At 38.1% G+C, this 27561-nt stretch overlaps 2 protein-coding genes across 2 annotated transcripts in view; one reads left to right on the forward strand and one right to left on the reverse strand.

Moving 5' to 3' along the window:
• Window positions 1–15611, forward strand: part of Vps37a (VPS37A subunit of ESCRT-I) — a 38092-nt gene extending 22481 nt beyond the window's left edge. The window contains exons 5-12 of the mRNA XM_031339584.1: window positions 106–331; window positions 2327–2397; window positions 5397–5524; window positions 5607–5665; window positions 5743–5811; window positions 9109–9252; window positions 10237–10317; window positions 11684–15611. Coding sequence (XP_031195444.1) covers window positions 106–331; window positions 2327–2397; window positions 5397–5524; window positions 5607–5665; window positions 5743–5811; window positions 9109–9252; window positions 10237–10317 — 778 coding nt within the window. The 3' untranslated portion in view covers window positions 11684–15611. The remainder of the gene's footprint in view (window positions 1–105; window positions 332–2326; window positions 2398–5396; window positions 5525–5606; window positions 5666–5742; window positions 5812–9108; window positions 9253–10236; window positions 10318–11683) is intronic.
• Mtmr7 (myotubularin related protein 7) overlaps window positions 13660–27561 on the reverse strand; it is an 85676-nt gene continuing 71774 nt past the window's right edge. Inside the window, exons 11-14 of the mRNA XM_031339583.1 lie at window positions 24326–24526; window positions 21091–21231; window positions 19587–19713; window positions 13660–17339 (exon numbers count right to left, since the gene is read on the reverse strand). Coding sequence (XP_031195443.1) covers window positions 16977–17339; window positions 19587–19713; window positions 21091–21231; window positions 24326–24526 — 832 coding nt within the window. The 3' untranslated portion in view covers window positions 13660–16976. The remainder of the gene's footprint in view (window positions 17340–19586; window positions 19714–21090; window positions 21232–24325; window positions 24527–27561) is intronic.

A 27561-nucleotide genomic window follows, 5' to 3' on the forward strand; every position in this document is an offset into this window, starting at 1 on the left:
CCAAAAGAAATTTCCATGTATGGAATTGTATAACCACTGTTATTCAGGACAATTTAGGGGTGATTTGACTCCTAACACCTACCTAATGATCTTCTCTTTCTTCAGCCTGTATAGCAATCCAGGTGGGATGCCTCCATACCCTTCTCAGGGGTTTCCATTTCTTCCTTCATATCCTCCACAAGAAGCTAACAGGAGTATCACACCTTTGTCTGTAGCTGACACTGTTTCTTCTTCAACCACAAGTTACACAGCAGCCAAGCCGGTGGCACCTTCTTTTGGCATCATTTCAAGTCTGCCATTACCGGTTCCCACAACAGAATCTTCAGCATCGGTTGGTACCTCTGGAGTCTCTGTTTTGTACCTGTGAAATAGGTGTTTGGTCAGCCAGCCTTTATTATGTCCCATCTACTAAGCTTGGCATAAAAGACTAAATCATATTTGTCATCTCAGGTAACAAACTCCAAAAGGTAAACCAATGAGGACTTGTGCATGTCGTTTCTAGAGATAGTCCAGAGTTGTGGGAGACAAGGTCACTACCTCCAGAGACCAAAGTAGAAGTAATGATCATTCTAGTTTTTTACGTTATCCCCAGTGCTTCATACTGCATACTTAGTAGTTGCTCAGTGGAAAGTGATGCAGATAAATGAATGATGAATTTATGCTTGGGGCCAGATTTTTAAAGATAGTTATAAAATTTTGAGGATATCAAGAGGTTATGTAAAGTGATTGGAGGTTACAAAGTGATTGGAAAACATTGACAGAGGCCTTGTACTATATGCCGGTGGCATGTTTGTAAAGTTGCCTGTAACAGATCTGTCTGGCTGTCAAATAGGATTTATTGGACAAGGCACAAGATTGGATTGTACCAGAGAAGCAAGTACCAGATCAAAGAGGAGCTATTGCAGCATGCTCAAGGCTTCCAGCATTTTATTGGCTTAAAATTTATATATTTATAAGTAATGCTGGTAGCAGTTGCCATGTAACATTATAGAAAAAACCCAGTATTTTGTGTTTAAACTATATCTGTGGATTTAGAGGCTAGCATAATGATTCAGGCATTAAAGTGTTGTGCAAGCACAAGGAGCTGAGTTCAGATCTCTGGCACCTTTCATAAAGTTCCAAGCATGCTAACTTATGCCTAGTTATAAGTGCCAGCTATCCCTCATGCATTTTCAGAACTGAGGTAAAAAACATGAAGAGTAAAGATGGTCTTGTCTGTTTTACTTATAGTTTCATATTCAAATTAAATAAAATGATTTAAATTTTTTTCACTGTTCTTTTAGCAGGATAAGTGGTATAAATCAGCTTTAGTCTGATAAATTGTTAAACTAGTCTATACCTAGGGATTACTCTAGATGTAACAGTTGCTAAGTTTTTGGTTGAGTGAGAAACCTTGTTTCAGAAGAAGAAAAAACCACCCAGTGTTGACCTTTGACCTTCACACATACCTGCTCCTGTACTCACATACACTCATACGCACACACAGAAACACATACAGATATATGTAAATAAGTATCTGTATATACATTATGTTCAATATTACCAATTTTATATTTTATAGTCATTAAAAATAGAAACCTGAATGAATTTTGTTTTTTTTTCCCAAAATCTTTCATCATTATGTTAAAAAAGATTATAAGTAAACTATTATTTATTTGAACTTTTGAGACAGAGTCTCAGTGAGTAACTCTGGCTGTCCTGGAACTCACTCTATAGACCAGGCTGGCCTTGAAGTCATAGAGATAGATCTGTTGCCTCTGCCTCCTGAGTACTGGGATTAAACGCCTGTACCATTTGCCCAACATGAAACTATTATTAATATATTTTTTTTTAAATTTAGGGGAAAATTTGGAGTGTAATTGGTACTATATTCTTCATCTATCCTATTTTAGTTAAATAGGATAGATGAAGAACTTAAATATGTAACTACTCAGTACTGGTAGTTTATTAATGTATGTTTAATGTCTTTATTTAAATGAAGTGTATTCATTTATATCTATAAAATCCACAGATAATTCTCAATACTTGTTACAGTTGCTCATGAGATTTATTTTATAATCATATGCTTCGACACAGGCTAATAATACAGGCTCTTCTAAGACCCACCCTCCCCCACAACCCCCGTAAACTGTAAACTCTATATAGAAGTCCAGAGAAATAGACTGGTGGGGAAGAGGTGCGTGTTGGTATGTTGTGCAGAGATGGATGTGTGGTAGACCAATAGTGAAAGCACTGCTAGATGCAGTACTTCAGTTATTTCAAGATGGTAAATGCAATCAGTCGCAAGTATAGCTGAGATCTAATACTCTTTAAAACTCTCCTTTAGATTAACCAAAATGGTTTTGGTTATAAGATGCCGGATATTCCTGATGCATTTCCAGAACTTTCAGAACTAAGGTAAAAAAAAAACCTTAAAGAATAAAGATGGTCTTATCTGTTTTGTTTATAGTTTCATATTCAAATTAAATAAAATGACTTAAAAGTGTTTGACTTGTTCCTTTTCTGCGGTTGACCAATAGGTGCTTCTCGGTCAATCACGTAGTACTAGGTCTTAGTGGGGTAAGTAGTATAAACCAACTTGAGTCTGATAAATTGTTACATGACCGGTCTGTACCTAGGGATTGCTCTAGATGTCATGACTACCAAGGTAACAAAAGTTCTTTTCTCTTATGTGACTTGCAGTCTTTGAGATTTTTTTGGTGAATATATTAGATTCTGATAAATTCAAAATAGATTTTTTTGTTTCTTTAGTAGATTAATATATATAGATGAATAAACTAAAGTTATAATATATTCAAAAACTAATTTTATTAGAAGCCAAAGTTTTATTCAAATTTATAGCTGATACAGTGGCAGGATTAGACTTTAAGGTACTGTTTTTCATAGAACATAAGATGTACCATGAGTAGTACTCCACTGTGTAGACGTACCACATTTTCTGTATCCCTCTGTTGAGGGACATCTGGGTTGTTTCCAGTTTCTAGCTATTACAAATAAGGCTGCTATGAACATAGTGGAGCATGTGTCCTTATTACATGTTGGAGCATCTTCTGGGTATATGCCCAGAAGTGGTATAGCTAGGTCCTCAGGTAGTGCTAGGTCCAGTTTCCTGAGGAACCACCAAACTGATTTCCAGAGTGGTTGTACCCGCTTGCAATTCCACCAGCAATGAAGGAGTGTTCCTCTTTCTCCACAACCTCGCCAGCATCTGCTGTCACTTGAGTTTTTGATCTTAGCCATTCTGCTGGTGTGAGGTGGAATCTCAGGGTTGTTTTAATTTGCATTTCCCTGATGACTAAGGATGTTGAACATTTCTTTAGGTACTTCTCAGCCATTTGGTGTTCCTCAATTGAGAATTCTTTGTTTAGCTCTGAACCCCATTTTTTAATAGGGTTATTTGGTTCTCTGGAGTCGAATTTCTTGAGTTCTTTGTATATATTGGATATTAACCTTCTATTGGACATAAGATTGGTAAAGATCTTTTCTCAATCTGTTCGTTGCTGTTTTGTCCTATTAACAGTGTCCTTTGCCTTACAGAAGCTTTGTAATTTTATGAGGTCCCATTTTTCATTTCTTGATCTTAGACCATGAGCTATTGGTGTTCTGTTCAGGAAATTTTCCCTTGTGCCCATGTGCTCGAGGCTCTTTCTGTTAGTTTCAGCATATCTGGTTTTATGTAGAGGTCCTTGATCCACTTGGACTTGAGCTTTTTACGAGGAGATAGGAGTGGATCAATTTGCAAAACAATGAATTTATGAAATTCCTAGGGAATTGGATGGATCTGGAGAATATCATCCTGAGTGAGGTAACCAATCACAAAAGAACACACATGGTATGCACTCTCTGATAAGTGGATATTGGCCCAGAAGCTCAGAATAACCAAAATACAAGCCACAAACCACAATAAACTCAAGAAGAAGGAAGACCAAAGTGTGGATGCTTCATTCCTTCTTAAATGGGGGAAGAAAATACCTATCTAAGGAGTTGTAGATGGAGCAGAGACTGAAAGAAGGTCAATCCAGAGACTGCTCCACCTGGGGATCCTTCCCATATTCAATCATCAAATCCAGACACTATTGTGGATTCCAGCAAGTGCAGGATGACAGGATCTTGATATAGCTGTCTCCTGAGAGGCTCTGACAGTGCCAGACTAATACAGAAGTAGAGACTCACAACCATCCATTGGACTGAGCATAGGGTTCCCAAGGAAAGGAGCTAGAGAAAGGACCCAAGGAGCTGAAGGGGTTTATAGCCCCTTAGGATGAGCAACAATATGAACTAACTAGTACCCTCAGAGCTCACAGGGACTAAACCATCAACCAAAGAGCACATATGGTGGGACTCAGGGCTCCAGTGGCATATATAGCAGAGGATGGCCTAGTCGGTCATCAATGGGAGGAGAGGCCCTTGATCCTATGAAGGTTTATGCACCAGTGTAGGGGAATGCCAGGGCCAGGAAGTGGGAGAGGGTGGGTTGGTGAGCAGGTGGAGGTGGGAGGAAACAGGGTTTATTTTTTACTTTTGTTTTGTTTTTGATATTTTTTTCAGAGGGGTAACCAGGAGAGGAGATATCATTTGAAATGTAAATAAAGAAAATATCTTTAAAAAAAAAGATGTACCATGAATAAAACATTTTATAGTTTTTTCCATTTAAGGATTTATAATATCATAAGGCTACTAGTATTAAGACCATTGAATACAATTAAGAATAATTTGGAATTTCATGTCTTTAGAATATATTCTACCAGCACTACACATATTAAAGCCTTGGGAATAATCTCATGATTTAAAATATAACGTTGGACTTCCTTTGTATTTAGTTCATGTGTAAACATAAAATTATAACATGTAAAGAATGCAAGTTCCACAACAGAAAAGATGTGTTGCATGTATCTTAAGAGTTAGTTTATATTATAGTAGTGCTCAAGTTCCAAAAGTAAGGCTATTTTATAAAGTATTGTCTTTCTTTTTTTCTTTTTAAAAGTTTACCTACTATAAAAGTTAAGAAAACATCAAAACTACAGGAGGAGGACTAAATAGTGTGAACAGCTTCCATTACTTCTAACCAGCCACATGGCTCCCTCTTGTTTCCTGTGCCTATCTGTCTACCTCTGCTGGGTAACTGCATATGACTCAGGCTTGCTCTCTACTACAGTGTGCTCGGCCCTCCCACATCAATCACTAATTAAGAAAAAGCCTTATAGGCTTACCTGTGGCCTACTCTTATAAAGGCAATTTTCTCAGCTGAGGTTTCCTCCTCTCAGATGACTTCAGCTTATGTCACATACAACTACCCATCACACAAGTTAAGCTGGAAAATTGTGAACATTTATCATCATGAAGAAAAAACAGATGACTAATATTTATTAATGATTTGCTTTCTTTTGTGTCTTTAGTGTGTCACAGCTCACAGATATGAATGAACAGGAGGACGTATTACTAGAACAGTTTCTGATGTTGCCTCAACTAAAACAAATCATTACTGACAAGGAAGACCTAGTAAAAAGTATTGAGGAATTAGCAAGTATGTCTCCCTTTGCTTTAATTCATAATTCCTGAGAAAAGTGTGATCTGTGCTGGGAAATAAGCAGAGATTTGTCTTACAGGAAAAAATCTCCTTCTGGAGAATAGCTTGGAGACCAAAAGGCAGACTGTTTTAGATAAGGTGAGTTACTGATCATTTTGAAGACATTTTTATGCTTCAAAAATCAAATTTAACAGCAATTTTATGTTTTCTTTTAGTATGAATTACTTATACAAATGAAGTCTACCTTCGAAAAGAAGATGCAGAGGCAGCATGAACTCAGCGAGGTACGGCTGACTAGTTCTTTCTGGCCCTCAGAGAGCGCTCATGTGGAGCTTATCTAGTTCCAAGTCCCATAAGGAATGAAAACCCACAGGAAAGTAGGAAAGTAGTGTAACTGTTGTAATAAAACCTAGTAACAAAAAGGTACTTTATGTATAATTTAAAAGATTAGACTTCTACTTATGAAAAATAATCTTTAAAAATAAAATAGGAGGTATAATCTTTATAGCTTATTACAGCAAGAAACATTGTAGTTAATAATTTGTTTCCCTTAAGAGATAATCATATTCTCTAGTTAGAACAGCATAGAATATCAGTGGAATGAAAGACTGTTAATAAGATTTGATTCTTCAGCATATGACTTAAAAGTTTAATATTTCCAATTAATCTCCCAAATAAAAAGATCTGAATGGATCAAAGTAGTTAGGAAGGAGTTGAACATAAAAGGAATGGAAAAAACATGCTTCATCAATATCAAAAAACTGTATGAAATGTCATTTAAAATGATTCAATAGTTCTGTAGGAAGTTGGAAAATAGTTATATGGAACAGGCTGCAGTTCCAAAATAGATTCATGTATGTAACTAATAATTAGAAAAACTTCAGATTTCAACAAATTATGTAATTGTTTATCAGTTTAGAATCCAATGAGAAATTGCCTTGCTCTTTTATATCAAGCCTCATAAAGGTCATATTCTACAGAATATAGAAAAATACAATACATACAGTTTTAGAACAAAATATAAAAATCAGTTAATTCCTAGGAATATTTTTAAAAGGTTTGTATGTGGAAAAAAAATTTTAAAAGCCCTGTTTTCCAATTGTAATAGAAGACAAAAGCGCAGATGAAAATGTTCACATTTAAATATATAAATTTAAAATTGATAAGCACTAAAAATAAAAGTGAATGCTTTTTTTAAGAACACATGTATAGCCGGGCAGTGGTGGCGCACGCTTTTAATCCCAGCACTTGGGAGGCAGAGGCAGGTGGATTTCTGAGTTCGAGGCCAGCCTGGTCTACAGAGTGAGTTCCAGGACAGCCAGGGCTACACAGAGAAGCCCTGTCTTGAAAAAGGAAAAAAAAAAAAAGAGCACATGTATAATATAGACAACACAAGTGTTGCTAGTAGATTTTAAAGAACAAATGAGAAAGTAGGAAACTCATCTAAGAGAAAATGTCTCGTAAAGAACTCTGTTTGGGGGCAAGAGGTAGGACATATCCAAGCATTTGTAAGGCCTCAGTTATATCCCTGCCATCAACACAGTTCAGTTTTAACACTTTTTCTTGCCCCTGGACATTTATGTAAGAAGTGCTTGAGGTGATCCTTGAAATACTTAAAAATTGGCCTGTGGTGGTGGCACACATCTTTAATCCACATACTTGGGAAGGCAGAGGTAGGCTAGTCTCAAATTCATAGAGACTAGCCTTGTCTATAAAGTGAGTTCCAAGGTGGCCAGAGCTACAGAGGGAAACCTGTCTCAAAACAAAACCAAAAAATCAAAAACCAGAAAACCAATAGATATGTTTGTGATACTTTATGGATTGATTTCTAACATTACTAGGAGACTAAAGTCTCACAGGAAACTCCCTGATCCTCTGGCTCTTGTAATCTTTCTAAATTTCCTTGAGCCTTAGCGACAGGAGTTGCTTTGTATGTTTGGACTGGGTTCCATGACTCTATAGTTTGATTAGTTGTGGTTTTCTGTAATGGTCTTTCTGGTTTATTGCAAAGAGAAGTTTCCTTGATGAGGGTGAGGACTGCACTTATCTATGGATTAAGGATTATGCTGGATTAGTAAAGTGGTGATTGTTGATTCTTCAAGATCCACAACTTCCCTAGTCCTGGGTAGCTGGCTAGGCTCTCAGTCACGGGCATGAGTTCCCCCTTTGTTGAGCATGTCTTAGTCCTATCGGAAGGTAATGGTTGCTGCCAAGGTGTGCATGCTGCTCCTGCACTTTTGAGTTATCATGACAGGCTCCTCATTATTGTGGTTCATAGTTAGGTAGAACTGCTGATTGCTTCCCTCCTTTAGAAGTTTGCATGGTGCTTTCTCATACTGTGAAAGCTAGTCTTCATGGTGGAGCATTCTATCAATTCCAAGAACTTGTGTCTGACGTACATGCTGTCTTCAGCAATAAGAATTGATCTTCCACTTCTGGATGGCAACCAAGGCAATAGCAATGGCCTGTAGTGTTAGGGGCATCTCTTGGACAACTCTGAGCAACAAACCAAAAGAGGACTTCTTATGCCTAGTGTTTGATTTTTTTGTTAGGTGGTCTTTGGTTCTTGGAGGGAGCATTGTCAACCCAGATGGGATGTCATTTGAATGTTAGTATACTTTTTTCAATGAAAGATTCTTGGAATGTATGAGATTACATTGATTTTGTAGATCTTTTGAGTTATCATTGTCATCATAATCTAACAAAGATAGACAAGAATAGGAATGCAAGGCGATGGGGGTCATTGGGTCGTCTGAATAGGCATTCTCACGGTGACTTAATTCCAAAATGTCTAGGACAGAACAGTGGTGTTTCACTTTCTTATTTAATAGTTTTACAGTTTGTTATTTAGTTTCTTTTGTGTTTGATATCTGTACTTGCTAATTGTAAGTCAAATTGACACAAGCTATAGTTATCAGAGAGGAAGGAGCCCCAATTGAGAAAATTACCTCCATAAGATTGGGCTACCCGCACTTGGGAGGCAGAGGCAGGCGGATTTCTGAGTTCGAGGCCAGCCTGGTCTACAGAGTGAGTTCCAGGACAGCCAGGGATATACAGAGAAACCCTGTCTCGAAAAACCAAAACCAAAACAAAACAAAACAAAAAAAAAAACAAAAACAAAAAGATTGGGCTGTCCAAGATTTTGTAGTACATTTTCTTAATTAGTTATTGATGGGGGAGGACCCAATGCATTGTGGGTGGTACAATCCCTGGGCTCTATAAGAAAACTAAGCAAACCATGAGGAACAGATCAATAACAGCATTCCTCCATGGCCTCTGCATTAGCTTTTGCCTCCAGGTTACTGCCCAGCTTGAGTTCCTATCCTGACTTTGTTCAGTGATGAATGGTGATGTGGAACAGTAAGGCAAACCAACCCTTTCCTCCCCAGTTTCCTTTCGGGCCTGGTATTTCATTACAGTGATAGAAGAAACCCTAACTCATAACTAAGGCAGTACCTATCCAAGTAGCCAATGCTAAAGAGCCATGTGAATATTGCTTTTCATATCTCTGTCTTATTTCCCCTCTATAGTTTATCTGACAATTATAGACTAATGCATTGCCTGACTTTTTGTTTGTTCAGAGTTGTAGTGCAAGTGCCCTACAGGCAAGATTGAAAGTAGCTGCACATGAAGCTGAGGAAGAGTCTGATAATATTGCCGAAGATTTCTTGGAGGGAAAAACTGAAATAGATGATTTTCTCAATAGCTTCAAGGAAAAGAGAACAGTATGTAATACTCTTCAATTGAGGATGAGTGGCAACATAATATTTTTTTTAAGTGTGTCAATAAGTAAAAATACTTAGCACATAACCAAGCTGGAGTTTTGAGTACTGAGCAGACTCTGAAAAGCCTCTTTGGGAAGGCTAGCAGGACTCTCCTGTTGCTCTAACCCTGTTCTGAGTGCGCAAGCAGGTAAATCACATGATAGTTCTCACTCAGAAACAGTAGTGTCTGCATCACTGAGTAGGCGCTGGTAGTCACCTGTAATATTCTCCTGCACACAACCTGTTTCACAAGTTGACTAGAAACATAATAGCTTATAGACACAACAGTAATCATTGAAATACTACTCAGCACTTTCTAGAACACCTTCTATTCTGGTATTTCGATTGTATCGAAGGGAAAAAAATCTGCTTAACAACTTGCTGCTAAATATTTAATAGTCCTAAATATTTACCTAATATTTCTGAAACAATCACATTTGTTACTTAGTAAGTTTTATGAAATGTTTGTGTGTAGGGGGTATGTTTGTGAGACTGTATGATTGTGTGTAAGACAGGGCAGATTTTAAGGAGCTTCTTTTTTCATGAGAGACAAAATTCAGAGATGGTTAGTAACTTGCCTGTGTGTATAGTATTAGTAAGAAATTGGTTTCTGATTCATTCTATTCTGTATAGTTACTTTGAAGTTTTAGTTTGTTAATCTTCTGTAGTTGACAAGAGCAAAGTTTAATTGTGTTTTTTAAAAGCACAGGCATTTGAAATTAAATAATCAAAATTTAATATTAGGAAAGTTTATAGTCAAAGACTTTTCAAACACACCTTAATGTTCTTCTGGATTCCTTCTAAATTCTGAAGAATTACTAGCTACCTTAAGTGTTAAAAAGCTAACGGAATGTTAACAAATTAAAATATTCTTACTTGGAATTCTGTCTTAATGTAGGAAATAGTTGGAAAAGTGACTGGTATTTTAAATAATTTATCTTCTAGATTTGCCACTGTAGAAGAGCTAAAGAAGAGAAGCTTCACCAGGTGATAGCGATGCACAGCCAATTTCATGCTCCTCTCTAGGTAAATGCCTTTCCAGCTAGTGTCTCAAGGCTGTCATACAAGTGTGCTTTAACTGAATAATTCTTAACAGTGCCTGTTCACTGCTGTCAACATGAGTCTATCGTTATAGTTGTTGATTGTTATAAAATATTGACCATTATATATTAAACATTGCCGCCTAAGTAAGCCTATAACCAGTAGAAACCCCGTAGATATTTTCTCAGTACCACTGTATTCTTAATGAGAGTTTGCATTTCTCCTAAGGTAGCATATAGTCATGCTCTTCCATCTACTGTCATCTTCTCATCCATGGTCTTTCAGCCCTCAAGCTCTTTTCCTTCTCCTCTCTACTTATTTTAGGAATGTCTTGTTTACAGAAGAAAACCCTGCCCCGTTTTCTTTTGCTGTGATAAAATACCATGACCAAGGTATCTTACAGATAGAAGAAGTTATTTGTGTTTATGGTTGGTGAGGGAGAATCCATAATTGTGAGGCAGGCTTAGCATCAGGCAGCTGGAGCTAGAAGCTAAGGGATCACATCTTCAACCACAAACATGAAGCAGAGAACAGACTATTAATACAGTGTGCTATGACCTTTCAAAGCCCGCCCATAATGACTTACAAGCAAGGCTGCACCAACCCCCGAGACAGCACCAAGTGGTCACCAACCCAGGTCTGTTGGGTATTTCTCTTTCAAACCTCCACAAACCGCACAAACTTAAATAAGGGCTTGTTACTGAAGGAGAACACAAATTACTATAGGAAAGCACAGCCCAGTTGCTGAGACATACTAGAAGCCACTCAGTAACCAAAACATATCTTCCTTCTCAGGCTGGCTGTTTCTCATTTCTGCATCAAGTCTGATTTTTGTTTTTGTAGTGTTGGAATCAGACCCATTGCTTTCCATGTGTTCAACAAGCACTCTAGAACTGACCTACATCACCAGTTCCATTTTCTTAGTCACCCATCAACCATAGCAGCTGGTGTGTATTGAGAGTCTTGAGTTGCAATATAAATCCCTAGGGGAGAAGGATGAATCACCTGCACACAGCCATCAGGCTGAAAGGAATAGACTTCAAGGAGGAGCATGGGGATTTTTTTGAAAAGGAAGGAGGTAATAGGCATTTCTTACCTCTAGTTTTTATTGCATTACTATCACCTCTGAATTGTGTTATATCTTAATTTCCAAACTGAGCTAATTTTTATACTTTTTGTATTTACCCCAGCCCAGGAAGTAGAAATATTATTGAAAGGAACACACTGAAGTCTTTCCCTTCCCCAGCTCCTTCCCAGTCAAGTTACAGTACCTTAACAGGAGGACAGTATAAAGGAGTGAATGTTTATAATCTTAAATTAAATTTTAAGTTTGAAATTTTTTTCATTTCAGATTTTCCTGAAAATATCAACTACCAAGAAAGAAATGGGACACAAACCTAAGCACATTGTTTTCTGTTTATGACTGAGGAATTGGCATTTCATGACCATGGCTGAGATCCAGATGCACTATAGATTGTATATGCACCTGAGACTGATTTTGTATAGATTAGAATGACTGCTATATTTGAGAAAATTTTCTGCACTATTTGCACTAAAGATGTTTATTGTTGACAAATCCTGTATTTAAGTTCCTCTGCTATTCCTGATTAAACATCTATGCATGTAATTATAGCTAATTTTTAATATTTTATAAAAACTACTGATTTGCATTTTTAGTTTTAACTTGAAGCTGCTCATTTATCAAGTGTGCTTACTACTTAGATTCTTTTCCTGTCAGCCTTCTTTCAAAAACCTATTTTCAGCTGTGGAAAAGTCATCTAGCCTACCCTCTGACACACACACACACACATACACACACACACAACTTTCTTTCTAGATGATGAAATTGTCCAGAGCAGTTTGTTTTCAGAAAGTCGGTGTCAGGAAACAGCAGTCCTGCTGAGGTGCTGTCTCAAGAAAGGAAGCTGCACTACCTGCAGTAAACAAGTGTGAAGAGTCTACTTTCTTACAGCTTCACCTTCAGACTGAAGATACATGGAGGGAGCAATACAGGTCCATACATTGGCTTTATTTTGTTCTGGAACAGGGTCGTACTGTGTAGCCCAGTCTAGCCTCAAACTTGTACTTCTCCTCCCTGAGTACAGGGTTATAGACAGGTGCCATTCATCTCATAGATAGATATTTTACTTAGTTTTAAAACTGCCTTTCACTTAAACCAGTACAATACAGACTTTCATGCTAACTAAAAAAATAAGTATTTATGGGTTTTGGTTAAATGATACTCCTTTTATATTCCAAATGTAAAAACAAAAAAAAAAAAAAAAACCCTTTTGTTAAGAAATGGTAAATCTAGAGAAAAATAGTAAAATTTTAATACTTTGACTTAACCTTTTTAAATTTTTTTTCCTAAGAAAGCTTTATAATAACAATATTGTCTTGATTTTTAATGAATTTAATTTTCTAATTGTAGATGTATTCAGCAATTTGTTTCTGTATTTTGTCACAGCAAAAGAGAGTGAGTGACTACATATGTGAGGTTGGTAAGGTAGGATCTAAATCACTAAGTACCTAACACATGGCTGCTCAGGTTTTATCCGTGACTGTCATTCCAAAGCCTGCATTCATTATGCATTGTCTTGTCTTCATTTTTACTCTACATATTTTTGGTAATGGAGTTTTAAGAAAATCATAAATATTTTCTTATTGAAAATTTTTTTCATGTTTGTGGAAGACATATTCATGTGGACTGTGAAGATCCAGTGCTGGCTATACACCATTATAAAAGTGCCTGTCTTCCTGGCACTATTGTTAAGGGTATGCTATTGAATCCTCAGGCAGACAAAGGGTAAACCTGTTATTCCTGATACAGATGTAGGTGAGATAACAGATGGAGTAATGTTTCACATTTGTGACCAACAAGGTGGCATTCAGAGACTTCTGAGTGTTTGTGTTTAACATTCCTAGCAGTCACTCTAGTCAGTAGAGAATTTGCCAGTCACAGTCTAGTTGCTTTCTTAAAAACCAGGGATATCCCAGAACCAAGAGACAGGCAGACTGCAGGCCTTCTTATTAACTATCTGCTAAACATCTCAGCATTATAGAAAGACTGCCCAGAGACAATACAAGTGTGGAGACACACACATACCCTACTTGCTCACCCAGGCCAGGGCATGCTTTACTTTAAACTTGTATTATCCAAGGAAGTCACTTAAGGAAGCATAATTTCTCCTTAAAAGTTCAGAGAGCCTCTTTACAATCCAGACATTAAACCAAGACATTTGACCACAATTGCTTGCATTTAACAAGTTGACAAACTAGTTCAGAAATGTTTATTACTTGTAGTGAATATGTGAATATGCCAATGTGAATTTACATTTTTATTTGCAGGAGACAGTACATGGTTGTAATTTTATGGCCACATTTCTTCTTTGTAAAAATCGGCTACAGATATGAATACCAAAGCACATTCTTGGATTTTACTTTAGTGTATAATATGGAAGATTATAAAGGAAAGCTTAAGAATCACTACCCAGGGTAGATTTTATCAAGGATATTTAAAGGTATGTAGTAACAAATCAGTAAAGTCAAAGTTGGGTGAAAACTTCAGAATAAAGTAACAAAATTAGAACAAAGGTTATTTGACCACAGTTTACATATTTAAATTGAAGGACAGCTAAGAGTCTGTTGTAGGAGAAAGAAGAAAATTAAAGTTGTGCCTTCTGTTCTTTTAAGGCAGGATTTCTAACCCAGACTGCGCTCTAACTTTGATGTAGCTGAGGATGACCTTGTCCTTCTGATTGATCCTCCACCTCCTAAGCATGTATCACCAACCCCAGTCCACGTGGAGCTCGGGAACTGAGCTCAGGGCTTCATGCCTATGAGGAAGGCACTCTTATCTATTGGCTCACCTGCATCCTCTTAAGGAATGAAAACCTGGGCTGGGAGGTGGCTCAGTGCTAACTTTGTGTCATGCAAGCTTGAGGGACCTGATTCAAATCCTCAGGACTTATATAAAAACCTGGCACATGGCAGAACAGGGCTAGGTCTGTAATTCCATTACTCCTACAGGAGAGGAGAATGAGAGAATCATTGCGGGAAGCTTTGCAGACCAGTTTATATGGTGGGCAGAATGGCAGCAAGCGAGGCCCTTGTTACAGACGTGGTGGAGGACATGGTCCCACACCTGTTCCGTGCTCCTCTCACTTCAGCACTGAAGGTTTCTGGGAGATTTTGTTTTGTTTTGTTTAAATTGTCAAATGACTTGCTCAAACATGATCAAAATTCTTTAGTACTATTAACTAATAAATCACTTGAGCTATAACTATTAAAGGTTGGGAAGTAAGTCTTGAATCAGTTATATATTGAAGCATTCTCTGAAACACTACCTTAAATAATAAAATACTTCACGACTGAAGCTTCATTTAAGATCAACATGTAATACTAGAGATTTTTAGTTGAATTGACCGTGATTTATCCCGGGACTCTGAAAGGCAGGCTACAGTAAACATGTGTGTAGCTTCAGTATTGATTTGTAAAAAAATAAAATGACTCCATAAACACATACCTAAATTATGTCTTGTAAAAGGATGAAGAGAACAAAAAGTGTGTGGCTCTGATGCTGAAGGTGTCACATTAAAAAATAAAAATTTAAAATACATACATACTGCTTGTTTTTCCAAATATGTAGTCCAGTTTGGCATAGATGATGTTTTTTCTTTTTTTTTGTTGACCTATTGTCTACTATAAAAAAAGAGGCAGCAGTATTCTAAGAGCAGGTATTATTAAAATGGTAAAACAGCCAGGCACAATGACACACACCTTTAATGCCAGCAGGCAGATCCCTGAGTTTGAGGTCAGCCGGGGCTACATAGTCAAATGTTGTCTTAAAAAAAAGGAAAAAAAGAAAAGAAGTGATTCATGTTATAAAGCTGCAAAAGCCATTCCCACAATATTCCATGTGTTTATTAGCTATTAGATATACTATAGGAAAATGAGTAAATATTCCTTATGCTTAATTGGAAAACTTTCCAACAGAAAATGTCAGTTTAACATCTAAAGGAATAACACTTGCTTTATTTTTGTATTAACAATATTTTTATATTACAGGCCTTTAGTATATTAAAGTTCATTCTGTCTTCAAATGTGAATACTATTATATTGTGTAACATTATGTGATGTGTGTGTATGACTCACTAGGTTTTCAGCCTCTTGTCCTTTCTTATTACTGTATTTCTATTTCCAAAAAAAAAAATTGAATACATTATCTGATAAAAATTTTCACACTTTAAAAAATACTGTTATAAAAAACTAAGATTAAATGTATCTCTTTATTAGAATGTACTTACATTGCAAAATCATATAAGAACATTTCAGTATGCCCAAACACAGCAACATTTCTCCATTAAGAGTTTTCAGATCAAAAGCTCAATTCAAATCCTGTTTTAAGTGATTTTAACAGAAACTTCAGAAATGCCATTCAGTAGTCCATGGTCATGAGATATTGCTAATGTTGCAGAAAACTTTTTCTATATAATTTGTAAAATGTAAAGTGCTGTAACCTTTGTTCCCTGTGTTTAGCAGATGTTTTGGGAGTTTGAAGATTGGCTCCGAAAGGCTCATCTATTTGAATGCTTTGTTCCTGGTTGGTGGGACTGTTTAGGAGGATTAGGAGAAGTGGCCTGCCTTGTTGGAGGGGGGTATGTAACTAGGAGCTGCCTTTAGATTTTGAAAAAGCCCATGCCTTTTCCAGTTAGCTCTCACTGCCTCTTGGTTGTCTTGAGATGTGAGCTGTCAGCTACTGCTCCAATGCCATACCTGCTTGGCTGCTGCCATGCCTTCCTCCACTGATGGTCGTGGGTTTTAAGCCTCTGAAACTGTAAGCCCCAAATAAATTCTTTATTCTAGTTGCCTTGGTTGTGGTGTCTTATCACAATAAGCAGACAATAACTACATGATAAGCAGATTCCCTAGTTCTTGACCTTTTTCCTTGTTGATGTATTATTACCTAGTGTACAGTGTTGTAATTGGAATCAGTGCTGGCTTACAGTTTTGTTTGGTGTAATCTATGAAATAGTAGCAAAAGGTTGCTAAGAACTAATGTCTGGATTCAAATTTGAGATGGAGAAAATGAATGAGGCTTCTGCTTTATTATGTTCTACATTCATGTTAAAGACAGACATCCATTTTTGAGAAGCAGAAGATATTCCAGAGGGAAAAAATAAAATGATTATATTTATTAACAAAAAAGGGTACTCTCAGCACTTACTTTCTTAAATATTGGTAAAGGCAGAAGGAAATGTCAAATGTTTCTGAATGCAAACTGCATCTGGAAGTGAAGTAATAGTCCAAACATCATCAGGTATGAGAGAAAACAGGAGGGCTTTCTAAGCAGAGACATGCTATGCCAGGGAAGACTGAACAACCTTAGATGAAGATGCTATTCTTGTAGGAAATATCATTTTCATAATCTAACATGAGCCTCAGGAATGGTGATCAGTCTTCATTATGATTTAATAAAAGAACTGGCTATTGATAAAGAGCATTCTTTGTTTCATTTTCACAGCTGTAATTTTATGGTTCTGGATGGAACTTGCCATTTTTCAATATTTTTACTATGAATTGCACTTTCCCCTTAATTTGAAAGTGTTTCTTTGTCTTTTACTTTGGAACTCCAAAGGGAAACTTCAGGCAGTGAGAAACACAGCTTCGTCAGAGTCCCGGTCCTTGCCGCTGTCTTCGCTGGGTGCATGCTCACCACCACTGGGAGAACGACAGCTCAAATCCTCCACCCCAGACTCTTGATCACTGTTTACTGAAAGATCGGGGTCTGAGCTTTTTAAGTTGTCTTGGGTTAGAATCAGAGCAGAATCTTCATCACCCTGGGAAGGGCTCCTGGATGGGAAGGACTTCATGTTGCCACTGTAATCCTGAGGAGTGTTAGCTGTGCTGTTGTCTGAGGTAGAAAACCCCGAGTGTTTGCTGGGTTCACTTTGCTTACTCTTCACTTTGGTGCCATTTAAGTGGACTTTCTGAATTTTTTCCAGCCTCTAAAAAATAAGTAACAACTTTAAGAAAAGTCACAATTTATTCTTACATATATATTTGCTTATCTTACTGACTCCCTTCCAATTAAGGATAACATTAAGGACAAGAGTCTTATGTCAGAAAACCAGAGGTCATGAACTTCAACAAAATTAACTGGGAGGCTTGCTTTCTTCACGTCTTAATGCAAGGATGGTAGTAAGCGCCTTGATAGATTGTCTACAATGTGAACAATACGTCTGATTACACTGCCTGAAAGTGGCCCCCCACACTTTTTTATGACTATACAATTTGACATAATCATTTGCATCGTATTAACTTTTTTCATTTTTGAAACATTTGTTTCAAAATACGCATATAAATATTTGCTTGTACATAAGTCTGTACACCATGTGTGTGCCTGGTACCTGTGGACGTCAAAAGAGGCTGTTGAATCCCTTGGAATCAGAGTTACAGACAATTGTAAGCTGTCATTTGAGTGCTAGGGATTGAACCTGGGTCTGGTGGGAAAGTTATCTGTGCTCTTAGCGGCTGAGCTACCTACCTCTGCGTCCCCTAGATATGCTTTTGTAAGGTAAGAATGATGTATCTCATCAAAACAGAACTCGCAAGAAAAATTTAATTCCTCCTCCTAGAGTTGCATTTTATACCATTTTTTGGTCTTCCTGTGTTCATATATCAGTAATTCACTGCATCTTAGGGCTCAATTATATTCTTACACATGTCTATACTGTTCCTCCACCAGATCACTGCAGGCTACTCCAAATATGTTTTACCTCAGTTTCCTTTCATATAAGTAGGGGAGTATGTGAAAATTAAGCATTACACATTCAGAAGCATTCCTAAGAGTTTTTAGTTTTAGTGCAGAAAAACTGTGCTGGACCATAGGAGGGACACAATGAATCCAGATGCAGCCGTAGCACATCTGGAGATTGTAACACACAGAAAGAGTTCTTGTAGTCATTTCAGAAAGGTAAGATGGTTTTGAGGGAAAAGGCACAGCCTGGACCTTGCAGTGGTTAGAAAGCCACAAAGGCAGAGGCAGAAAATGTAAGTTAAATGGGGAGCACTGGAGATGAGAACGGAAAGGGATTGTGATGCGTTATGGGAAAATCTTGAACGCTAAGCTAAGAAACTTTAGCTATTTTAAAGAAATAAAGCAACATTTAATATTAAGGTACTTTTGATATTCTATATATCTTGTTTCTAAACTTTACAAATTTTCAGTCAAAAGAATTCTGTAATAAGCAGGATCCTAAGATACAGAAAACTGGATTTGTTTGTTGTGAAAAATAAATTGGCCTCCAAAACTGTAAGTTTAATCTGCGGCTCATTTCAATTCTCTGACTTCATACTTCAGTCCAAGGTCTCAGCTCTACTATTGCCTCCACTCATGTGGGGCATTTTAAGATACTACACCCAGATACCAGGACTCATTATAAAGTAGTGACCTTGCTGCACACGGTTAAGAGATACTTCTCCAGTGATGTACAGCATTGGGTGCATGAATGTATCCCACATGCATCCAATGTCTGCAGATTAGAAGAGACATCAGATCCCCTGAACTCTAGTTACCTATCATTGTAAGCCACTATTGGGTACTGAGAACCAAAATCAGATATTTGCTGAGAGTAGTACTCTTAACCACTAAGCCATCTCTAGCCCCATCTCATTCTATTTAAAACGTTGATTTTTTAACTTACAAATTCCAAACAATGGGAATTTATAGCAAGTTCTTGGGTTATAAGTTCCCCAGGTAGAGTATGATGAATGGGGCAGAATGAATAATACTCACTGAAGATGAAGGGAGCAAGTAAGAAATGCATTTATGCATAGCACAATGTCTCTGCCCAATAATAAAAATTACATAGACAATCTCAGCTCTTTACATATCAATACAGTATTAATATGTAATTTTAAAAATAGAGCAGCAGGTTTTAATTCATTTGAATACATCCAATTTTGCCTTTTCACATTTCCATGAGTTTTGGGATTTTTAAAAGAAAACTTAAAAAAAGAAAGATGGTGATGGGAAAAATAAAATGTACTGTATTTTATGTAATGTACAGTAACATATTTCTACAATCTGAAGTGAGCCAAAAAGATGACTGAACAGTTTTCGGTTTGGGCTTCATTGTCTGGGTGTTGACCCACTGACTTAAAAATGGCTCGTGCTACATTTATGTCCTAGATCTTGAGGTAATGCTCAAGAAATGGGCACAGGAAAATATAAACAGTAGCGAGACTCTTACTTCTTGTAGGGACTCCAGTTCTTCCTCCAGCTGCTGGGACTCCTCCTTCACAGCCATGAGGTAATCCGTAACAGACTGTCGGGGCTGCAGCCCCTTCTCAAAGCGGTTATACATCCCATTCCAGAACCTGGAAGGAAGAGCAGCACAGATCCTAATCTGAAAGCCTGCAATCCCAAGTCTTGTCTTCAGGATCACAGCCCAACAATATTAACAACCAACACAAGTTACAGCCTTGAAACACAACTACTACAATAACCTCAGGTTGGCAGTTTCTCTACGGGAGGTAACTTCTCTTAGCCAGTAAGTTTATATTAATACTAATAGAACATACATAATATGTTTTTCTATAGTAAACTGAAGCAGCAGCTTGTACCATTGGAACTTAAGGATTTGTGATTACATATTTAGAATTCCAGCTGGAAATAAACTCTGACCGTTAAACTTACAACAGCTTTGACTTTATTACCACAGAAACTGACATTTGCATTTTCAATAAATCTGTCCTAGACAGTAAAACATTATGGAATGCAAATGGAACAAACCGTCAAATGCTGGGGGTATCTTTAGACCTATTAAAAAATGCCTTGAGGGCAAGGTACCTTATTTATCTGCAGCACATAGAACAGTGCCTGAGCCTCAGTAAAGTAGTTTTAACCATTAGTTATGGGCTACTAATGACTTAGCTGTGATACAAATAACTGCAGCATGTCTTGTTTAGTCTTAAAAAGTGCACTTTTGTACAAGCCATGGAAGCATTTTTGATGCAGGATTAGTATTCTATGCTGTCAAAGAAATAATACTGAGGGAACTAAGATTGATACACACAGTGTGTCAAACTGTTGGATACAGGACTGGAATGACAGAGCATGCAGTAGGCATTCAGTGTGTCTTCTCTAGAACCCGTGAATGCCCCTTGCCCTGCCTCCCCAGTACCATCCTAAAATCAATGGTTTCCATAGGCAAATATTTCCACCAAACTTGTGCTTCAAATTCTACTTCTACAGGACTTGATTTTCTTTCCTCCATTTCCTTTCTTGCATTTTAAACAGTTACCATGATGGGAACTTGTATTGTTAAGAGCATATAAAGCATCAATTTCTTCTTCTTTTTCTTTTTTTCAAAGATTTATTTATTTATTATATGTAAGTACATTGTCGCTGTCTTCAGACACCCCAGAAGAGGGCATCAGATCTCATTACGGATGGTTGTGAGCCACCATGTGGTTGCTGGGATTTGAACTCAGGACCTTCAGAAGATCAGTCAGTGCTCTTAACCGCTAAGCCATCTCTCCAGCCCCCAAAGCATCAATTTCTAAAGGGAATTTCATATGTACAGCAATGCAAAGAGAAACATCACTGCCAGAAATACCACCATCAGATAGCCAAGCATCTTCCCTGGTGGTTTTATGTCCAGCAAAACCTTGAAGCTCTTTTTTCCGTATACTTTGGCCTCTGAATGTTAAGTCATTACCAATTGCAAAACACATCTGGCAAGACTGACTTACTTATAGGTGAAGTTGCATGGAGCTGTAGGCAGATGAAGGCTCCCCTGGGTCTGACTGTGGTCAGCTCTAAACAGAGGGTTGAGGTAGTCAGCTCGATTCTTCCACAGGTTGGACCACAAAGAGTAGGTTCTTTCTTGAATCCTGTTATTTCAAAGAAAGGCAAGAAATGACCAATCTTGGTTCTTCTAAATAACAAGTATTTTACATTAAAGCTGGAAAAGAATTAGTATAGCAGTGACATTGCCATTGGCCACTGGCTTCTTGGCATGGTACAAAAACATTCTTATAATTGTCTCCATATCACTACTATTTGTTGACAAAATGTGTGGTCATTGAGTACTTAAAGAAAAGTTTTATTTAATCCACAATTCCTGTATGTCCTATTTTCTGCATGAAGAGATAAATGAATAGAAAGTAGTCTCTCCAAATCTCACAGCTAATTAATGGATAGCCAATCCTAACGGTATCTGCCTGGCTTTTCTTAGTACAACAGACCACAAACTATCCAGAAAAACAAGTGAGACTAAAGGATATGCTCTGCTGTGTATACATTATTACTCTTGTATGTTGTGGTTTCATCACAGACTAGCATTCCACCTCAGGAACTGTGAACCTGCCATATACATTTTGTGTGACAGCAGTATTTGAGGCGAAAACTTCAAGGAAAGTCAGTCTCCTGCCCCCGCATTGTCGCCTGGCACCCCTAACTCAGAGGTAGCCCAGATATGCCCTTGGGAATTCGTGTGCTAGGTGCCCACCAAGATATGATTTTACTAATAGCTAGACATTGCTCTCTGACCTTTATCAAAGTTCCAACTATCCTAACCAAACCCTGGTTTAAAATTTACCCACCCAGACTAATTGTCTCCAACATTGTGGGTAGGGCATTGAAATTTACAGAATGGAAGACTTATCCCAGGGCAAGGTCAAGTAAAATCCTCATTTTCAGTCACTTACTACCACTGAACCACTCCTAGGAATTAGCTAGAGACCTGTCTCTACTTCCCCAAAAGATTAGCATAGTGGGTGTTTTACCTAGGATGGGCGAGACCTTGAGCGGATAGTGTGTGTGAGAGACAGCATTCAGTCTGCATTCAACATTCAGACTTGCTCGCACTCTGACTAGAACTAGAACTTAGGTGGACTAGGACTTAGATTCATGTAGTCTGCACCCCCCCCCTGGGGGGGCGGTGCAGCACCAGTAGAGACTCAAGAGATTGAATATTCGAGATTCAGCATTCGAGATTCCAGCCTCTACCCTCCTGGCTGGCGCACCCACAGCCCACCCCCCACACCCCTCCCAGGACTCCAGCCGGGGCCATGTGGCCTGAATGTGCTCGGAGCCCAGGATTGCTGCACCAGTCCAGAGGAGATGGCTGATGTTTTTAGACCCAGTGTGTTTCATATAGCCTCAGATGTACCTTGACTACTGAGCTGCCAGATTTTTCATTTTGCTTTTGCAATGATTGTAAAAGCCTCATGCAATTTTTAAGAAATACATTCCAGATAGCACTCTTTTTTGTGTCGTGTCTATCTATCACTCGCCGAATCCCTTGCACACCTGGCCAAAACCCATCGTCCAGCAGTACAAGAGACCCCATAAGAAACCTCAGTTCGTGGCATGAACCCTTTTTCCTTTTCCCATTCTCATTGTATATGAAGGAAGCAAGAGGTTGTATGTGGGCATCCATGTGTATGGGTGAATGTATGTAGGTGCACGGGGACATGAGTGCATGTCAAAGTGGAGGCTTGTAATTGATGTCAAGAATTATCCTTACCTGTTCTACCTTGCTCATTGAGGCAGGCCCTCTCAGTCAGACCCTACCTCACAGATCAGTAGCCAGCTGCTCTGGAGCAGTGTATTACAAACAAAAGTTTAGGAAATGGATCCCAAACTCCATTCCTCCTGTTTATGGCAAACATTAACCACACATTCATCTCCCAAATGCCATTTGTTTTTTGAGTAAGAATCTCTTACTGAACGGCAATCTAAAAGGATCTGTGAGTGTCTACTTCCCAGCACAGGGATTATAAGCATACTAACCAAACTGGAGAGATGGTTGGCTAAGCAGTCCTTTCAGAGGACCCAGGTTCAGTTCCTATTACCCACATGATGGTATACCTCCCTGAACTTCAGTAAAGGGGTATCCAGTACCCACTCCTGACCTCTGCCTATATCAGAGATGTGTGCAGTGTACATTCTTACATCTACGCAAAACATACACCTAAAACAATAAATCATTTATAAGAGTGCTGGTACACATAGCACAGTGTTTGTTTTGAAATGTGAGTTCTGGGAGCTGATCTTAGGCTCCCATGCTTACACAGGACCTACTCTGTGAACAAGCATGGACTGTGTAGAAGTCATACCTGATGTTTCACAGAACAAAGCAGCAGCCACCACAAAAAAGGTCATTTTCTATTCCACTCCAGATGGCACAAACCTACTGAAATCTACTTGATTTGAGCTCATCTTTTCTACAATGAAACTGGATGCCATACACAACATAGTACAGTTAAAATCATCTTCATGCTATAAGTACTTCAAAAAGTTCTTGAATTTACACTTCTTAAATCACCTTAATTTACAATGTTATTTGAGATTCCACATATCAGATATTATTAGTCCTGACTAATGTAACACAGTTTTAATCTAACCTGGCTGGTTATCAAGTGTGGTGGTACTCGGGTGCAAAGGTCATGAGTTCCTATTTTCTATACCATAGGCTATACTGTGACACTCCATGCCAACTAAATCAAGGTTTGGAGGAAGTAAAAGGCACTATATAGGATCTACTTGAATGAAAATGTCTTTATAATTAAACTCATCAGCTGCTATGTGCACTGAATATACTCAATAAAAAAAAAAAATCAAACTAAAAATCTAATGTCCTCAGTTTCAAATATGCTTTTCCATTTAATTTGAAGTTTTCATATCTCTATCAAATATGCTTAACATTTTTAAAAACAAAATTAATTTCTTTAATTTGAGAAGTTTCCTTTAATTATTAGTGTCAAGTTTTCTCACCTATCTGATTCAGACAGAAATCACAGGACAAAGTGACTACATATTTTTGTGAGCTGGTAACATTTAAACCACTTATGAAATGATGTCAGGAATAGGAAAAGAATGTAGAATAATTTTACAACTCAATTAAGTAGTTCTCATAATTATGAAACTCTATATGAAACTCCCAGTTGCCAAAATCATTAAAAATTGGACACCAAAACTTACTTGAGTTCTCGTCTCTCCTTTTGGCTATTACATAGAAAATTTCCAAACTGGCAGGAATAAACATGATGCTGAATGTGAATCAAAAACCTCTCGTTGAACTCAAAGGCACAAGGGAACTGTTCCATTAACTGCCAGACACACTCAATGAACTGGTCGATAACTGGCGAGATTTCTTTTGGGTCACCATCTAAGTTGCCATATCTATAAAACAAAGTATTCTAGACTTTACAACAGGAGTTTTTTTGTTTTAATTAGAAAGCTATAAATGCAATGATTACCATAAAAGCAACTTTAATTTCTAACTAAATTATAAAAATTTAGGATGAAATAGGATAATAAACTTTAAAATTCCAATTGGAAGATAAAGATTGTAATGAAAGTCTAGATAGAGAAGAGAATATGTGAGACAGAAAACTTTTCCTGGACAAATAATATTTTTTTAATTTAGATTTACTTTTGAAGTTCATTAGGTTGTTACAGAAGCACTTTTAAAGGAACCTCTAGGTTTCTTAACATTTGTGTTTCTAGCTGTAAAGACTATTCTTCAGCAGAGCCGACCAGACCCCACATTGTAGTGCTCCCACTCACATTTCTCTAATGAGACTGCCAGTGAATGACTTCTAAAAATAATCCTGGCTCTCATCCTCTAAGCCCTGTAGCAGCTTAAAGGTGCCTCTCCTCCCATCTTACTTACCTTGCTATGGAGCCAGCTTGTCCTCTTTTCTGTGGACATCTCAGCTGTCCCCTTCATGTCCCATTACAATTCCCATTCCTCTGTGTCAGGCCCTGATGCCTGGAAGCACTCTCTCCTTGGGACACCCCAGTGGCCATTTCTGCTAGGGTCTTTGGTAAGGAAGTCCTACTCCTCTTCCCATCCTCCATTAGGACCTCCCTCTCCTTTAATAACCTACTTGCAAGATCTGGTCACACCTCCTGTTCGCTGTGGACCCCACTTCTAGGTGTGAACAGGATCCTCTTAGCTCTTTCCTAAAGCTCCTTTCAGCCTTTTCTCCTACCCAGTTCAATCCTTTCTGCCACCCATAGACCTGCACAAGCAACTCTACCAAGCAACGCCCAGCCACACTTTCCTAAGAACTAAAGAAGACAACAGAAACAAGGAACAAAACACTCAGCAAACAAAGACAATTCCAGGTGTCAGCACCTAGAATTACAATCATTCCAAACTCAGACGCCTAGACACCAGTATAAAAACAGTAACATCCAAGACAGTATGCTTCCCCTAGTGCCCAGCAACCATATCACAGCAGGCCCTGAGTATTTCAACATAGCTGAAGCACAAGGAAAAAAACCTTAGAATATCCTTTATGAGTATGATAGAGGTCTTTAACGAAGTGAATAAATCCCTTAAGTCTGTGAAATCACAAACAGTGGGAAGAAATGAACAAAACAGTTGGAGCCAGGAAGTGGAAATAGAACCATAAAGAAAACCCAAACTGTGGAAATCTGGAAATGAAAAAATTAAGGGCCAGGTGGTGGTGGCACATGCCTTTAATGTCAGCAGTTAAGAGGCAGTTGCATCTCTGAGTTTGAGGCCAGTTAAGTTCCAGGACAGCCAAATCTACACAGGGAAACTCTTGTCTGAAAACAAAATTTAAGAGCTCAAGCAGAGGCTAGCTTTACCCAGAGAAATTGAGATAGAAGAAATCTCAGGCACTGAAGACAAGATAGAAGAAATGGATATCTTGGTCAAAGAAAATGTTAAATCTAAAACAATCCTGGCACAAAGAATCCAGAAAACACTATGAAAAGACCAAATCTATGAATAATAGGAATAGAGAAAGAAGAGACTTAGCTCAAAGGCACCGAAAATATTTTCAACTAAATCATAGGAGAAAATGCCCCTATTTTGCAGAGGGAATTGCCTATCAATGTACAAAAAGCATACAGAACACAAAAATAGCATGGACTAAAAAGCAACTCCCCATGGCACAAAATATAACACTAAACAGAACAACAGCAAAAGAAAAGCTGTAAGGGAAAAAGACCCAGTAACATCAAGGCAAACCTATTAGAATAACATCTGACTTCTCAAGAGAATGTCCAGATCATTTACAGAACATCTGGACAGATGCCAGCCCAGACAACTATACCCAGCAAAACTTTCAATCAAAATAGGTGGAAAAAAAAGACATCCTATAATAAAAACAAGAAAACCAAACGTAAACAGTATCTATCTGCAAATCCTATCCTACAGAAAGCACTAGAAGGAAACCTTCCATCTAAAGAAAACCATACCCCAAAAAGCACAAGGACTAAGTAATGCCAGAAGAGCAAATCAACGTATCACCACGGAATCTTACAAGACAGACGGGCGCCTACACCCTAGTGACTAGAGTGCAGGAAGGCACTCTGTATGCTACCAAAGGAGAAACGAACATCAAGCCAGCTACAAGCCATCTGATTTACAATGATGTCCTACCTGCAAGACAATGCTGGTGCAATAGTGACACAGAACTTTTAAGAGTAACCAACCAATATCTGATCTAACTTAAGGCCCACTCCATGAGATGGAGCACATACTGAACACTGCCTGGGTAACCACACTCCTGAGACTGGATAGCCCAGGAACCTAGGGTAAAACCAAATACTACTCTTCTACTAAAAGAACATCAATAAAATAACACACAATGGCATCCAATTGTAATTACAGATCACCATTTGCTCAGCCATCATCAACAAAGCTCTCTTCTGCAGCAGAGACAGCAAAAAATGCAAAAACCCACAGGCAGACAATATGCAGAGAGCAGGAGACCTTAGAACACTCAGCTCTGAATGATATGTGTTCCAGCAGAAAGAGTGTAAGAACTAGAGGGTTTGGAGTTCAACCAGGAAAACAAGGAAGGCCCTCTAAATCAATATGGTGCACTTATGAATGCACTGGGACAAAGGCAGCCGCCACCAGGTGGGGCCCTAGAGCTAAAAGAAGTGGGTACAGGTTCCTATTCCTAATCCCAAATTATCTCCAACTGATGACCACTTGCAAACAGAAATTTAAGTTTCACCTAAGGGAATCCCATTAGGGAAACAAACTACTCTTAAAGGCACGCTGAGTGTCCAGCAGTAGAAAACAAACAACTGCATCGCTGTAGAAAACAACCAACTGCATCGCTGTAGAAGACAAACAAATGCATCGCTGTAGAAGACAACCAACTGCATCGCTGTAGAAAACAACAACTGCATCGCTGTAGAAAACAACAACTGCATCGCTGTAGAAA

The sequence above is a fragment of the Mastomys coucha genome, unplaced genomic scaffold (genome assembly GCF_008632895.1).
Source record: "Mastomys coucha isolate ucsf_1 unplaced genomic scaffold, UCSF_Mcou_1 pScaffold22, whole genome shotgun sequence".
NCBI lineage: Eukaryota > Metazoa > Chordata > Mammalia > Rodentia > Muridae > Mastomys > Mastomys coucha.